At 31.5% G+C, this 17,879-nt stretch overlaps 3 protein-coding genes across 3 annotated transcripts; all 3 read left to right on the top strand.

Moving 5' to 3' along the window:
* The first annotated feature begins 7,736 nt into the window (after positions 1 to 7,736).
* On the top strand, positions 7,737 to 10,183 carry LOC145016347 (uncharacterized). The gene is made up of 10 exons (XM_078974693.1): positions 7,737 to 7,757; positions 7,854 to 8,110; positions 8,393 to 8,520; positions 8,593 to 8,685; positions 8,767 to 8,882; positions 9,045 to 9,253; positions 9,335 to 9,455; positions 9,546 to 9,728; positions 9,817 to 9,885; positions 9,974 to 10,183. The coding sequence occupies exons 1-10, from the start codon at positions 7,737 to 7,739 to the stop codon at positions 10,181 to 10,183; spliced, it is 1,407 nt and encodes a 468-aa protein (XP_078830819.1).
* Positions 10,184 to 12,378: 2,195 nt separating this feature from the next.
* On the top strand, positions 12,379 to 13,302 carry LOC145016348 (uncharacterized). The gene has a single exon (XM_078974694.1). It carries the CDS (start codon positions 12,379 to 12,381, stop codon positions 13,300 to 13,302), a length of 924 nt encoding a protein of 307 aa, XP_078830820.1.
* A 3,790-nt stretch (positions 13,303 to 17,092) lies between these two features.
* On the top strand, positions 17,093 to 17,840 carry LOC145016349 (uncharacterized). Its single transcript, XM_078974695.1, has 2 exons — positions 17,093 to 17,274; positions 17,363 to 17,840. Exons 1-2 carry the CDS (start codon positions 17,093 to 17,095, stop codon positions 17,838 to 17,840), a joined length of 660 nt encoding a protein of 219 aa, XP_078830821.1.
* The last annotated feature ends 39 nt before the right edge of the window (positions 17,841 to 17,879 follow it).

Consider the following 17,879-nt stretch of genomic DNA (forward strand, 5'->3'; position numbering starts at 1 on the left):
ATGATTTCATATTAATATATTAAAACTTATAATATATTAATAAATCATAAATAACCTCTCACTCAAATATCCATCCACAAATTGTCCTGGTTATGTGCAACCCGAATGGACCATGCTAGTCTCGGATCAAGTACATACCAATTATAGTTATAGGCTTAGACACCTAATCCAATAGTCTCCCACATGGATAAGTCTAATAACTATTATTGCAAGTTCGACTCCAAAAATCCCGACTAGCAATCGTAGCTACTAAAAGCCGTTGTCGAACTCTGACCTAGTCAATGACACGTTTATTAGATAAGGAATCATATATTCATCAATTCTACAAGATATCATATAGACTGAGACATGGATAATAATCATTCTCTCTGTCCATCTGTTGTTTCCCAATTTCTGATCTATGACGACTGACTAATTGAACAAATTAAATCAGTCCAGGCTTGGCCAAGCGCTTAGGGTTGTCATAACTAAATCATCGAGGGGCCTACATATATCGCTTTTATCCCTATAAGGTTAAAATGAATGGATAAACTTCGACTCATATGTTGGTTTGTACTTACTAATTAATTCACACACAACAATATGTTTTATAACACCAAGTTACTAGTACGCTTACATATGTCAATGTGCAACCGACTTGTAAATTACAACTCACGTGTCTTGGTTTCAAGAATATAAGATATTAACTTCTCACTAATCACTCATGATAAAATCCATGATGTGATTCAGATAAGCATGGGTATAATCCAATACTCAAAACTTATGAACACTCATGAATGTTGTAGCAAACTTGTGTTATGTCTAAACGCCTTTAGACAATCCACATACCCATTCATGACAGTCTAGCTTCAATACCTACTTCCAAAGTGTGATCGATTGTGGATAGTTTGAATAACCTATTTATTCTGGATGTCAAAACATGCAAAGCGAAACACAATAATAATCGAATCCAATATGGTCTCAAAACGTTTGATTATAAATAAAACACCTTTTATTTAGTCACCATATTGATTACACATTATTCATTGTATAATGTTTCAACTAATCAACTTAATACTTGAATTAAAACAATAGTTATCCCATGCTCCAAGCATGCACACTATGTTTTCCGATGGTCATTTCTTTGTAAAATAGATCAATTAAAAACATCTTCGATGAAACTCATTTAACAATTCCAAATCCTTACCGTAAATGTAAGAATACCAATTCTTGCCATTTACTATAATATGTTAGATTCTAAACTTACATGCAATGATCCTCTTGTAATAACTATGCATAAAAGTCACAGAGACTTCGCAACAAACATTACAAAGTATTCCAATGGAGATCAATTTCATGGAAACGAAGTCTCATATTCAAAGTACATTTCTTTGAACATCCTTCTTGGATTAATGTTTCTAATCTTGCATAAATTTAAAGAAAAACTTCCACTTATGGAAACATTTCCATATTCCTATTTTGACTATCACTTCTGAACAAGAGTTACCTCTTCTCAGAGTATGTCAACATGGTCCTTCCGAAATTTACACTATACTTCCAGCTGTCTATAAGCAACCAATCTTTGGTAAACCTCAGATTGTCCTCGACAATTGCTTAACCATTTTAGTCATATCCAATTCTGGTCCATTTTCCCTCTTAATGCCCTAGGCATTTGGAAAATTCAGAACATATAAATATTATAGCATATGCAATCGACCCTATACCCGAAGCATATGGGATATGATCCATAATATCTCACATAAAGACGTGATACTTTACCAGTCTCTTGCTATAATATTTCCATATATATAATTTCCTTATGTTGTACCATTCCAACATAGCATTCATATATTTTTTTTTACTATACTTGATTAAAATCTCAATCTAAGCTTTTAGAATTGAAATGAAGTATGAATTCCTCTCCCTTAATTATAGAAAAACAACTTTTTAAACCCTGAAACATTGCGATTTGAAACTTTTGCTTTCTATAATTAAGATTGCTAACTTGCAACACTTACCATAATAATTACGCTCCCACTAGCATAATAATTATATTCTTATTTGCATAACACTTACGCCCCTATTAGCTTTGACATGTACCCAAAAATCAATTGGACCTCTAGAAATCAATACTTATTGACTTTCATTACCAAAGTTCGTATTTCTGATACAAGATGCTTTGATAAGACTTTATCTAGGCTTCTCAAAGTCATACACCTTTCCTTAGATAGCTCGCATATGTGTCTAAACAATTTTAGAACTTACAACAATAAGTCTCAAATGTTTAGACCTTTGCCATTTCTCATAATTTGAACTATGAAGAGGGATGTCGTAATCATAATCGAATTTGAGAATGCAAGTACCACAATTTCTATCTCCTTAGAATCTACTTAGTGAAAGCATTTCCTCACAATCATTTTCATGAAGCGGAGAGAAACCTTACGACACTTAGATTTTATGGTGTATGTGTTCCTATCCATGTGAATTTGTCAAACCATAATTATAAGACAAAGTTTGTGACAAATCCAAACTCATATGGACTAAAATTGTTCAATCCTAATTTCTTGCCACTTGGCAGCACAAGGACCTGCCATTGCTTCCATATTGTTATGAAGACAATTGAGAACTCTCAGAACTCACATGCATATAGTCAACTTTAACTGGAATGGGCATAGAAACAAGAGTATGTCAACACGATAGGTTACATACCTCAAGTCATGTGCTAGTGATTAATAATAGGTTTATTCTTGATTAGTTCTTGAAACTTTTCAAGATCTTTAAGACTCCTACTGACCTCTTGATGTATTAGTTTCTCTTTGTCAAGAACATTCCTTTACAAACAAATATTCAAGAGTTAGTGATGTTTCTTATCAAGACAAACAGTTCTGACAATTGGTCTTAGTTAATCTTTGTTTTATCTGAAACATCACAACTTACCAATTTCAAATTTACAAGAGTAAGTAACATTTTACTCTACATTTGATAAGTGTTATAAACCTTTCTTAAGATTATGTCACTCAAGGCTCGATCTTTGAGAATGACTCTAAGACTCGATTGGTTTCATCTTTTTGATTTAACCATTTCAACAATTCACGATTACTCTTTTTAGCCATAGAAATTCACTATGATGTCCTTAGAGGATCAATTGTGATATGGTTTCATAATCAGTAAGATAATCATAAAACACGATACTCAAGTGCTCTCCCTTCTTCTCAGATTGGAGAAACTTTTATCTTTCTGCCTAATTTGATTCTTCTTATTTACTAGCTATACATTAAAACTTTTCCAATGATTCAGAATTAGATTAATCTTGTAAGCATAACCATATTTACTAAACTTTAGTAAATCATGACGAATAGTCTTGTCGCTATTTGTGGTGGACATGACCAGCGCACAACTAAGTGTACCCGATCCCCTAGTCCTTTACTTGACTCATATATACATGTGAACAAGGAATCACTCTAAATTTCCCAAACAAGAAGGTTCTCATCCATCACACAATACAAATTGCACGATCCTAAGTTTCTGGACAATTGAAACTTAGGTGATGAGAATCTTTCCTTATTTGCTAAAATTTGACACTATCACAAATGAAAGAATCATATCCATTTTCCAATATTGCTATCAATGGAAACATATAAGCAACAATTTTTTTCACAAATTCCATTGTAAGGAAATTTAAAATAATATAAAATTCAAAATTTTTCTTTATTTATAAAAGTCCGGAAAACTTGTCCTTACAATGAAAATACAAATGAAGACTATGTTGTTATCTATTCCTAAGCAATCTATCATAACTCTTAAGTAGCAGCTCAAAATTCTGATCATCGAGCCATGCAATCCAAATACATCTCTTCGCGATCAGAATCAAGTCACTCTTCCTTTAAGCTTCCTTTCTTTTCTTCAATTCTACAAAATATCAAAATGTGATTACATTAAATCATGTATTAAGAATCTCCAAATAAGAACTTAATAGAGTTAGATGGTAGGCCTACCTGAAGTAGAGTCAAACATTTTGACTTTACCATATCTTAGATCTCTCAGGTAGCCAGGGCAGCTTCGCTTCCAATGTCCCTCTAAATGCCAATAGAAAGAAACGATTTCTTTCGCATTGGAACATGAGACAATTTCAGACTTAGCCTTTCCCTTTCCCTTTCCCTGGGAAAGAGAAATCTTTTCTGGACTTCCAATGTTTACATTGTCAATGTCCATCGAAGCATGTGAAATAAATTTGCTTTACCAGTGTCCCAAATCATTTCTGATTCAACAAGAATTAGCAAATAGGTAAGATCGATAAAGGTCATGTCATGATCTGTCACATAGTATTCTTTAACAAACTCACTATATGACTTGGGAAATGAATGAAGAACCAAGTAAACAGCCAACTTCCTTGGGAACATGACACCCAACATTCTGAGCCTGTCAATATGCAACTTCATGTCCAAGACGTGAGCACATACATACTTTCCATCTTCATGTTTGCTTGCTAAGAGGGCTTGAGTGACCTTGAACTTTTCAAGTTTTCGAACATGTGGGTCAGGGAGAATTATTGAAGGAGGTGGAGGAAGTGAAGTATGATTCCGGGGAACATCATCTTCACGAGGAAATCTTTTTCTAAAAGATTCGGGAAGACCATAGTTGTCAAACTAGACATCTACAGGGAGAAACTCAAGTTTAGTTGACTTATGTCCTTAATATGACACCCAAAATGAAATATTAATCCTAGAACCCAACACAATATTTTAAAAATTCGGAAGAGAGATGTTGTAATCCAACTGCAAAATATTTGAAGGTAGGTAAATGACGATTTACCAATTTCCACCATGAAAAACGAAATTAATTATTAAGTTTTAAATGAATTGAAATTCCTAGATCTTTTGAGATTCATTGAACTTTTCAATAGCATGTTTAAATCACAATTATGCCTTTCAAGTTTGTGACTGGGATGCCGATGATCACAAACAAAGTGTGAATAACCACGCAAATTAGCTTAGTACACTTAATGTTACAGATCACCTAATCAATGTGTTGGTTAACAACACATGCTCCATTGATCTATGATTAACATCAAACTAACCTTTGCCACACATTTTTAGCCCCATATTAGTGTGTCGGTTAACCACACGTGCTCCACTAACGACTTAACAAGGTGCAAAGTGCAATTTCATGGGTTAGCACCAAATTCACATCTTTCCTAAGTAACTAAGATTGGGAATTTATAAGTGTTTAGTTACTTGGTATTTTCATTATACTCATAATGAGACTTAATGTCCTGTCCTACCCGTTTGGCTAATGACCCTCCACCAGTAAAGCAAACGGTGGGTGAGAGTGGACACCCATTAAACCACAATTTTATGGGTAGTAACCTTATACCCCCTTATAGACCGGCTTCGTGAATGAGGCCTACTAACGGTAAGACCAACTTTTTACTTATACATATAAGATATTAAACTTTTAATCTACTCTTCTAATAAAACAGTACTAAAAACGCCACTTGGCAGTCCCTTAGCCACTCCACCTTACGTTTTCCTGCTCATATATTATAAGTGAAGTTCCCAATTTGCCCTTCTATTTGAAAAAATATTGTAAAACAGCAAACATGAATTATGAATAAGTAAATACATAAATATGTAAATCAGGAAATAAATAAGGAAATTTCAGATTTATTTCTGTCGAAAATTCCATATAGTATGAATCCCAAAAAATCAGCTAATCAATTTAAATTCCATATAGTATCAATCCCTAAAAACCAGGCAATCAGTTTACACATAGATGATATATTTCAATACAAATTGAGAAGTCAATACGATTCCTGTTAACGTGATTTATTCAATACGATTTCAGAGGTCACATATTCATCGTTAGGTCACATTTCAGAGTTCACATATTCATCATCAGGTCAGCAAAACTACACTCTTCTTTACCTTTTAGATGTTCTTTTTTCATCCACATTCTTATTCGATTTCAACCCACTTTTCATTCTTGATTTGTGATTTATTATCATGTTAACCATTTCGATTTCAACCCACTTTACATTCTTGATTTATGATTTATTATCATGTTTAACTATTTCGATAAATATCAACCAACTTTCACAACTTTTTCCTCTATTTTTTTTATCTATTATGTATAACATCACTTTTAACTTTATTTTTGACCTCTTATGTATAACAGTCTTATACATTGGTATTTTTGCACCGAAAAGATAAAAATTGCATAATCATGTTCACAAGTAAAAAACATCGATTCTGTAAAGTAAAAAAAAGGAAACACATGTTATATTTTATAAAAAAAAAATGAATCTTAATATTATGTTAACATCATGTGAAAAGAAGACGTCAGCAGTCTTCTCTGCAAGTTTTAACATAAGTAAAATGATTAATCTGTTTAAAAATACTCTTTTCCTTATTTTTTCTGTAAATATGTTTATGTGCTTATACTTCACTACTTTTCTGTTTCATCAGTTTTATCTTTTGTCTTCTCTCTGTTATGTATAACAGAAGAGTTTTTGATACATATGTTTACAAGTAAAATAATTAGTTAGATATATAAATCAATATGCGCTTTACATAACAAGTTTATATTTGTGCTAAATGATTCCATTTATTTACCTGTTTATGTGCTTATATTAAAAACGATTACTCTGTTTAAAAATAATTTTTTCCTTATTTTTTCTATAAATATGTTTATGTGCTTATACTTCAATACTTTTCTGTTTCATCAGTTTTATCTTTTGTTTTTTCCCTGTTATGTATAAGAGAAAAGTTTTTGATACATATGTTTACAAGTAAAACAATTAATTAAATATATAAATCAATATGTGCTTTACATAACAGTTTTTTATTTGTGCTGATTGATTCCATTTATTTACCTGTTAATGTGTTTATACTAAAAATGATTTTACTGTTTAAAAATACTATTTTCCTTATTTTTTTTCTATAAATATGGTTATGTGCTTGTACTTCACCACTTTTCTGTTTCATCAGTTTCATCTTTTATTTTTTCCCTGCTATGTATAAGAGAAAAGTTTTTGACACATATGTTTACAAGTAAAACAATTAGTTAAATATATAAATCAATATGTGCTTTACATAACAGTTTTTTATTTATGCTGATTGATTCCATTTATTTACCTGTTAATGTGCTTATACTAAAAGCGATTTTATTGTTTAAAAATACTATTTTCCTTATTTTTTCTATAAATATTTTTATGTGCTTATACTTCACCACTTTTCTATTTCATCATTTTTATCTTTTATTTTTTCTCTGCTATGTATATTTGAAAACTTTTTGACACATATGTTTACAAGTAAAACAATTAACTAGATAAATCAATTGGTGCTTTACGATTTTCTTTTTTATATTTGTAACTTTTTGTTAAATTATACAATTTTTTTTTTAATTTGCAAGGTACAATGGAACATATAACTCCTGTAACGGAAATTGATTCAATCAATGACGATTTCACAATTAAAGTTCGGATTATACATCTTTGGACCACTTGGGTTGTGGTGACATGGTAAGGCATGTGGAAAATATGGTGGATAACCTATTGACCCATGTTCAAATGCTGGCACCACTCAGCCCTTGTGGCCATGGAGGTTCGCCTGCAGTGACTCCAGGGAATGAGGCAAAGCTTTATGTTTGCAGTGGGGGATTAGTCGGTGCGCGAAAACTGGCCCGGAAACCCTCGTTAGGCAAGTTCCCTTTCCAAAAAAAAGTCAAAATTTAATGCAAACGACACATACTCCATAGAAATGATTCTGATGGATGAGGAGGTATAAGATGCATATATTCAATTATTATTTTTGTAAAATATTATTAATATTCATAAGCCATTATATTTAGATGTTTTTTATTTGTTTATTTTTTAGGGAAGCAAAATTCATGCATCTTGTGTGAAGAAATGGTTTTCAAAATTCCAAAGCTATCTTAAAGAAGATAGTCCAATATATGTTAAGAAACCTAACGTAGCACCAAATACTTCAAAATTTAAGTTTGCTCATCCGGAAAGTAAACTTACCTTTAACCACGATACAACTGTAAAAGATTGTGACAACTTTTCTGCATCTGCACACGGCTTTGATTTTGTTGACTTCAATACTATCATTTCAAACAACATGGAGGCAAAGTCTTTTGGTCAGTTCATTTAATATTAAATTTTATTATATAACATCCTACTTTCTTTCTTTGGACTATAAATTTATCATTTTTATTAACTTAATCCTATACTTTGTTGCTCTTGTAGATATTATTGGACACATTTTTGAATATGGTCGTATGGATACCTCTGAATAAGATAAATCACAACACAAAATGTTGTTGCATCTTCAAGATATAGAGTATTCAACTTTATTGCAAACAAATAATACAAATTATTTCATATTTTCTACAATATTCTTTATTGTTTCAGGGATACTAAGCTTAAAGTAATTTTGTGGAGTCAGAATGCATACTACATATCTGATTTTCTTGCTAACAGTAATAGCCTTGCTCCAGTTGTTGTTATTGTTCAGTTTGCCAGAGTGAAGTTTATTAATGGTTTGTAATTATTTTCGTCAACCATTTACTAAAATTCAATATATAATTAAATAATAAATTTTAATTTTGCAGGTCGTCCTTTTTCATCCACCTACTTTGATGTTAGTAGGTTGTTCATAAACAATGATATCAATGAAATTAAAAGCAACAAAAAGAAGTATTTTTGTTTAAGCTTCACTTTGTATTTTCTAATTTTTTTTTCATACTATAATAAATAAAATTCTTTTATTTGTTATAAATGAACAGATTGGTTTCTGAACAATCAACAACTTTCATCAAGTGGAATCAAGATGATTGCATCAAAACAAGACGGGGAACACGATGACTTTATGAAAAATCATTTGTTTTCAAACATTGATGATGTCATTGAACCTTTCACATTATTTTTATAGTTCTTACGTTAATACACTTTTATTTTTAGTTTTCAAAATTGTAACAAAAAAAATAGTATATTGTTATAACGAACTAACATACACTTTCGCAATATAGCATTTATTAACATTGAACAGTATTTAAATTTCAAGGAAAAAACGGTGATTATTGTTGGTACTGTTAAGGGAATACGTCAAAACATACGTTGGTATTACCTTGCTTGTAGCAACTGCAAAAAGTCAGCAAGAGAAAAATCGACTTCTACCGATAAGGTTGACGGTTCTCATGAAGTGGCCGAAATCGTTACTTATGAATGTACTAATCAAATATGCAAAAATATCAAAATTTCGGTTATTCCAAGGTATTACATATTTATTCCACATAATAACGATTTATGTTTATCATATTTGTGTAATGTAATATAATTTTATATTTTATTTAGATTTAAAATCCTACTTCGGGTTCAAGACAACACAGGAACCTTGACTTTAACCTTATTTGATCAAGAAGCAAAGAAGTTATTCAAATACACAGCTAAAGAGTTGTATGATAAAAACAAGAATGTATTATTTCATAGTTGTTAATTACTTATTAATTTTATACATTATATAGTTTACATACATATTTTCTAAGATGATTTATTTATATTTTAGCTTGGCAACAATTTGGATTTGTATCCAATGGAGTTGAAGGTTGTGGTGGACAAAAAATTGGCAATTATAATTGATATTACAAGTTACAATGTGGATAATAAAAGTAACATTTATGGGATAACAAGATTAACTGAGAATGCAGAAATAATTGATGAACTGGAAAAAAAGAATCTTATTCCACAGGTTTTTTTCAACACTTATATTTATTTCTTACCACATTCACCCAACTATATCTTAATCTATAGCATTTTGTTTTGATATTATGATGCAGCCTGCCAATTCTGATTCATTCATGATTGGTTCTTTGGATATTGTCTCCCAAGAGACCAAAGTTCTTAAGGTTGTACTTTTAAAATTATAATGTCTCAAATATTTCGTTTTAATGTGTGACAACTAACTAAAAAATACAATAGGATTCTTTTTTGCAGACAGGTGAAAATTTAACACCGTCTGCTATAGACAAGTCAACTGCAACAAGTCCTATAAAGCTGATTTCCACACCAAATGAGTTGAAAAGAAACCTTGCTACATCCATAGATCTTGATGAAATGGATAATTTGTCTACTTCTAAAAGTACTCGATTGTCACCACCAGATGAACAATCAATGCCTCTTTTGGTACCCAATAAAGAAAAGTAAATTGATCTTACTTCTACAAACAATCTTTGTTCGTTATCATTTTGGTTTCCGCATCATAGACTCCTAAGCCGTTTGCATTTTTGACTTTGTTGTTTTTGAATGTTTTTTACTTGTCATTTGATGGTTTTCATATTTGTTTCTTTGAAGTACATTGGGTTTTTTTATAGGTCATATAATGTCCTTTGTTGTTTTATTTTGTTTTTGGTATTTGAACAACTTTTTTTTTAGAATACATTGCTTTATTCTCACAACTTATTGAAAAATTACATTCTTATTTATTATTATGCTGTTACTTATATGTTTACTTTTACATATAAATTTTGAATAACTTATTATAAAGCAAGTTTAAATTCACGGTTTCTTTTACCAAAACGTAACATTTGTTTTTCACCAAATTCAAGTATTCCTTGGCCGAAAAGAGACATAGGATTGAACCAAATGGTTGTTAGTTTAAATTTGCTACTTTATATTGATGTTAATATTACTTATTGTTATTATTCAAACAAAGTCTTTGTTTTAAGGTTTAGTTATTTTGACATTTGACTATTAAATCTTTTACGGGTAAAACCTCAATAAATGGGAATGACGACATGAAAAGAAAATGAAGAAAAAGATAATAATATTTTTATTAAAGTTGTTACGCATATTCTAATTAATATGATGAAATAATTATTGGTTGGCCGAAGGAGACATATGTGTGATGGAACCAAAACAAACACATAAGATGTTTATAGGATTAAGCCTTAGAAAATAAATGTTGGTTAAACGTAGGGTGAATGTCTGCCGGTAGCGTGACGACATCCGGTTAAGACTAACGCCATCAAGGTGAGTTTTTTTCGTGTTTTGTGGTTGCTCACACATAAATGTTTATCATACGGTTTATTATGTGGTTTCTGTTTATTTATTGATAGTATGTTTTATGATATGTATGGTTGCGTACGATTATTATTTTTGATTTGTTGTCTACTGTGTGTGTGTGTGTTTTTTGGGACTTGTTTAGTGGGAACGGGTGGGGTGTTTAATCGCCATGAGCATGACGGATGTGTGTGATCGGCGGGGATGGGAATTGAGATTTATACTCATTTCTTTGGATATTTAAAATACTTGAGTACAATGGATGATAAGTTGTCTCAAGGAGAAGGGAAATGAATCTTTGGTTCTTTCTCTGGATAATTAATCGTTCCCCTAAATTATGGCATCGGGTGATATATTTGTTGTATGATTTATTGAACATATAAGATAAAACTGTTTGTTCTTTTAAGTGATGAACATGTATGTGCAACACGAACTCACTAGGCCCTAGGCTTACCCATTTAGATACTTTAAATGTGCGCAACCAGGAAACTATTTAGCAAGTGGCAGGAAAAAAGTTCAAGGAGAAGGATTGATCCAGAAGTCGACAGAGGAATTCCGCAAAGACGTAACACCCAACGTTGTTTAGTTGAAGACTTTGTTTTATTTTATTTTGTTTCCGCTGTAGGTTAGTCTATAAGTAAGTGCTTAATTGATCTTGGGAGATGTTGGAACGATTATTTGTTATATAATCTATATATGAAAATTGGGGTGTTACAAGTTGGTATCAAAGCGTTATTTAAGCATATTAGGTGTTTTCATAAACACTTAAGCTTAAACGGAAGGAACGAGAGGTAATCAAACGACTAAACTAGATCACATCTCGTGTGTAGGTATCATGTCTTCAAGGATATCTGGAAGGTTTGCTAGGGTCACCCCGGTGGAAGAACAAATTCCAGTTGGAGCTTAGGTTAGAGCACCTAGAGATGTACCGGAAACTCCATTGATACCTAATGCGAGTCGAGGATGTCGCCAAGGAAGAGAAGGAGGCAAGGGTAGAGGAAGAGGGCGAGGAGCTGAACAACACCGATAGCTACACCGTCTGGCCAAGGTAGCTTCGGCTCCCACCGCGGTCGAGGCCGAGGTCTAGGTCGCGGAAAGGGCCGTACGACAAACATGATCACTAGAGAAGAGTTGGTTGATGAGATTGCTCGGGCGATACACGCTACCTTGCCAGATGTAGTTGCTCAGGCATGAGAAGCAATAATGGGTGAGTATGAAGGTAACTTGGGTGGAGGTGAAGAAGACTACGAGTAGAGTACACAAAATATAAATCGTGAACCAAGTATTACACAACCCTCAAGGCATCTAACAACCACGATCGGTGGGTTTGTAGTTACAAGATGTTCATGAATTGTAAGCCACCCGTATTTAATGGAGAAATCGATCCCGTTTTGTCATCAACATGGATTATGGAGATTGAGGGCACATTTGATACTAGCAAGTGTGCAGATGAGGACAAGGTGATTTATGCTGCGACAATGTTAAAGGGGGAGGCAATACATTGGTGGGGCATGGTGAAGGAAGTTAGGGGGCGTGAGGCGGCCAAGAACATGTCATGGGATGAGTTTTTAAGAATCTTTAAAGAAAAGTTTTACCCTCGAACAGCGGTAAAACAGTTAGAGGAAGAATTCTTGAAACTGGAACAAGGGAATATGACTGTGAGGGAGTACACCACTAAGTTCACGGAGAAAGCTAGGTTTGCCGAATTTTACGTATCTACAGAAGAAAGAAGGGTGGAACGCTATATTTGGGGATTGAGAACAGTTATCCGTGAATTTGTGCAAATTCAGAAACCAAGTACTTTCCAGTCTGCTGTAGACGCCGCAGAAGGCCGAGAGCGGGAAAAGAATCGTCAGGGTGAGAATAAGGATTTAGGAAAAAGGAAGTTGGAAAATTTAAATACAGACTCAAAGAAAGGCAAGACTTCTAGTTCAGATCGTAACTATGAGCAACAGTCTGGGATAGAACAATGTACTATATGCAAACGGTTCCATAAAGGGGAGTGTAATATGAACCAAAGAACTTGCTACAAATGTGGAAAGATAGGACATATCGCTTCAGATTGTAAAATGGGGAAGGTATGTTATGGGTGCGGGGCTCCAGATCACATCAGGTCAAACTGTCCTCAAAGTAAGGGTAACAATAATCAACGCATGATGACAGAGAAAGGGAATTGGTCGGGAGATGAAAAGGCAGATATGACAAGGACAAAAGGAAGTGTTTTCCAAATGATAGCTCAGGAAGCTCATGATACCCCGATATAGTGGCATGTGCTTTCTTAGTAAATATATATTATGGGTGCTATTGGATGTGGATGCAAACATTTTTCTTTCTTTGCTTTTTGTAAGTGCCTAGACTGGAATGTAAAAGTTTCTCTAGAAATAGAGAATGATGATGACCATTGGATAATAATAAGAAAGGATTTTGATTATTGTTTGATTGAAATAGACAATTGTTTGTACCTCTAAAACTTATACTTGTAGAACTATGAGGTTTTGATATCGTGATAAGAATGGCTTAGTTGTCGAAAACCATGCTAACATAAATTGTAGTAGGAAAATTGTTCAGGCGTGGGTACTACATAGGAGAAGATTATGTGACAAATATACCATTGGTAAGGGAGTTCTCGAAAGTCCTAGAAGGATGAAAGGATTTATTTAATAGTTGCATAACCTACTTGAAAAGGATGGAACGTTGTAGATGTGCATGGATTACCAAAAGTCAAAGAAGGTGTAAGATCTTTACTGATTACGGAAGGTTAACGTTGTCACTTATACACTAAGTCATAAGATAAGGAAGGAATCACGTAAGATTCAAAATGATGAGAATTTATGTAAGCATCAGACTACTGGGTGAATTGAAGAAGAGTTGGAAAGAATCCATAGTAGAGGATAAGTGGAAAGTTTTTAGATTTGTTTAGCTGGTGTATGATGATAGATTTAGTGGGGACATGGGTGTTTGAGAGTTGGGAACATAACGGGTGTGTTGTGACCGACGGGGATAAGATTTGAGATGTTACTCATTTCTTTGGATATTTAAATGCTTGAGCATAATGGATGTGTTGTGCGAAGTGGGAAGGGAAATGAATCTTTGGTTCTTTCTCTGGATAATTAATCATTCCCCTAAATTATGGCATCGGGTGATATATTTGTTGTATGATTTATTGAACATATATGATAAAATTGTTTGTTTTTTTAAGTGATGAACATGTATGTGCAACACTAACTCACTAGGCCCTAGGCTTACCCATTTAGATACTTTAAATGTGCGCAACCAGGAAACTATTTAGCAAGTGGCAGGAAAAAAGTTCAAGGAGAAGGATTGATCTAGAAGTTGACAGAGGAATTCCGCAAAGACGTAACACCCGATGTTGTTTAGTTGAAGACTTTGTTTTATTTTATTTTGTTTTCGCTGTAGGTTAGTCTATAAGTAAGTGCTTAATTGATCTTGAGAGATGTTGGAACGATTATTTGTTATATAATCTATATATGAAAATTGGGGTGTTACAACCGATTTGGTTAGGGCAATAATAGGTTATTTGAAAAATACCCTTCTTCCTATTTCTCATACCTTGAATTTTAGATGGGTAAAGTTAGGTTAAGAGAGGGGTTTGATTCGGTGGGTGCCGATTACTTTTCCCAATATGTATAAAACGTACAATATCAATAATTTGTTTATTATTTATACCAACAATACTAAAGCTACATTTCTATAATTGAAATTTATAAACAAAAATAAAATTTATAATGTCTCATAATCAAATATAATATTTTTAAAATATTTGTATTGTATTGTTTTATGAAAACATTTTGAAAAAAAAATGGTAAAATTATGTTTTATATTTATTTAGTTATAATATGAAAATATTATTATGCACCCAAATTTCGAGGATGCTCATACTTAAAAACTTTTGTGCAACATATTTCAAATATATGTCAAACAGTAACGTCATGTTTGTTTCTATGTTAATTTTTATTTATTATATTGTGCTTAATATAAATATTATTTGTTCATATTTTATTTTATCAATGGTATATAATTATAGGATACATACTTTTTATATTAGGGTATATAATAAAATACAAAATATTTAAATGTAATCATATTACAATAATTAACCGACTTATATATTTATATAAAACAAATTGTAATTATATGTCAAATATTGGCAAAACGTTAGTTTATATTTTATTTTCTTCGATTTAATCATATTCTTTATTGTGTATCATCTTATCTTATAAATTAATTGTTGTTAAAACAAAACTAAAATCGCCTTGATACAACTGCATAACATTGTGAAAACTTTTTTTCGATCAACACAAGTCTTCGATTTTGTTAACTTCAATGCGATCATTTCGAAGAATATCCTGGAGTCAAACTCTTTTGGTTAGTTATATTTTTTAATTTAAAAATATTCGTTATTGCCTATCATCATATTTTATAAACTAATGTTCTTATTTGTTCATATTCTAGACATATCATGAAGTCGTTTGATTTTAAAAAAAGTAGAAAATTAAATAGGTTTTATTTAGATAATATAAATAACATTAATTTGTCTATTACATCAATCCAACAAACGTCAACCGCTACAAATGTTATTACTTCACCTTACAACGTTATGTTTTTTCTTTAACATTTTTTAAAAGTTTTTTTTACAAAGTTTTTAACCTGTAAATTAATCTTTTAATAACAAAAAAATATGACCATATATTTACATAAGAAGAAAAAGGAAATAAATTGTTTACTTCATCGATTGTTGAAGATTCATCATCTGCAATATTTGTTAACAACGGTTACAAATGTACATTTCTTATTATTATTATTATTATTATTATTATTATTATTATTATTATTCATATGCAATATTATGAAAAATTATTACACTCTTATACATTTTGTATCATATACTTTAATTCCTGATGCAGAAACAAACAATAATATGTCCTACTTGTTATCAAAAGAATGAAGAAGACGGAGAAAATTATATTTGGATAAGAAGAGATCGAAAAAAATGAACAAAAAATCCAGTGTTTTCAATCCATCTACTTCACATGTTTTAAAAAAGACATATAAATGTAATTTTCATTTTTTCAATTCATTTACCTATATGAAAAGGATATACATTCTCATCATTTTATATTATTCCCATGTACTAATATAAAATGTTTTATTCTAATTTTATTTTATAATATATGTCTTCAATGTTTATAACAAGTTGTTTTTACTCATCAATCAAAGGGCGTTGTTCATCAAAATGAAAATGTCAATTCCTATAAATCACGTGGAAACCAAAATACACCGCTACCATTTTCTTCTACATATATAAATGTTAGGACTCCATTATCTAACATTTCAAATGGTAACAATTTTTGTTTTCAAAATATACTTTCAACCACTTCCTAATAAATTTATATATCCTTACTACTTTTTTTTCAACTAATGTTAGTTTCAATGACTACGCAACTTCAACATTACCAAACAAAATACATTACTCTGTACCTTCTAATGGTATGACGTCTACAAATGCATCTACAATAACTGGTTCTTCATCATCAATCAAGTTAAATCCAGGATGTCATAAATTAAGAAGGAAATTAAAAGATTTATCTCCTATTCCATTGATTGATTTGACAGCAGATGTAGAAAATATACATGAAGTCATTACTGAAAACCTAATACTTGATATCTCCAAAGGTAATGAATATAATACCCATTTTCTTTTTTTCTTACAACTCAATTACCGTATTATATATACTTATAAAATTAAATATTTTACTTATACCGCTATATTTTATTACAAAATATTTGGATCATGGTGATTAAATTGTTGTATGTTAAACATGTCATGCAAAATTATGGAAAAATGAATCCATTAGAGGAAAACAAAAAGGGAACACAAATTATTCATTATGTTGTGGTTATGGCAAAGTTCAACTACCAAATTTAAAGAACGCACCACCAACTTATGAAAGAATGTTTCGAGCAACGGATTCTAAAAGCAAAAACTTCATGAAAAACATTCAACGTTACAATTGAATGTTTTCTTTTACGTCGATGGGTGGTAAAATTGATTATTCAATCAATAAAGGGAATGCTCCATACATTTTCAGACTTGGTGGTCAAAATTATCATAGTATTGGAAGCATTTTGCCACCAAATGGATCGCAACCAAAATTCTCTCAGTTATATATTTATGATACCGAGAATGAAAATTCAAATAGACAAAGATGCTTTGGGTATATTTCCAAAATTCTTATTCATACTTAATTTTAATCTTTTTTTTACCTTTTTTACTAATATTATGTTTATATTCAATTTTTATAGTGGGGAAAAGCATCAATCTACATCAATCGATAATAATATTATTGAAGATTTGAAGGTGATGTTAAATTCAAATAATGTCTTGGTTAGCTCTTATAGGATGGTAAGAGATACTTTTACAAAAAATCCTCAAGTTGATTTGAAGTTAAGAATTATAGGGAAAAGGGATCGAGATGGAAGGACATACAACTTACCAACTACTTCTAAGGTTGCCTCTTTAATTGTAGGTGACATTTCTGATTCAATTGAAAATAGAGATATCGTTGTTCAAACAAAATCGGGATTTCTACAACGTATCAGTGAATTGCATCATTCTTACCTTCCTCTTCAATATCCGCTACTATTTCTATATGGTGATGATGGTTACAGCGTTGATATTCTTCATAGAGGTGTTACATCTACAACAAATAGCAAGCGCGCGAAATGTACAATGAAAGAATTTTTTGCTTTTAGGATTCAAGACAGGGATCATTCGTTCTAATTGATTCTTAATTCAAAAAGGCTTTTTCAACAATTTTTG

Source organism: Lactuca saligna, chromosome 9 (genome assembly GCF_052625555.1).
Source record: "Lactuca saligna cultivar CGN05327 chromosome 9, ASM5262555v1, whole genome shotgun sequence".
Classification (NCBI taxonomy): Eukaryota; Viridiplantae; Streptophyta; class Magnoliopsida; order Asterales; family Asteraceae; genus Lactuca; species Lactuca saligna.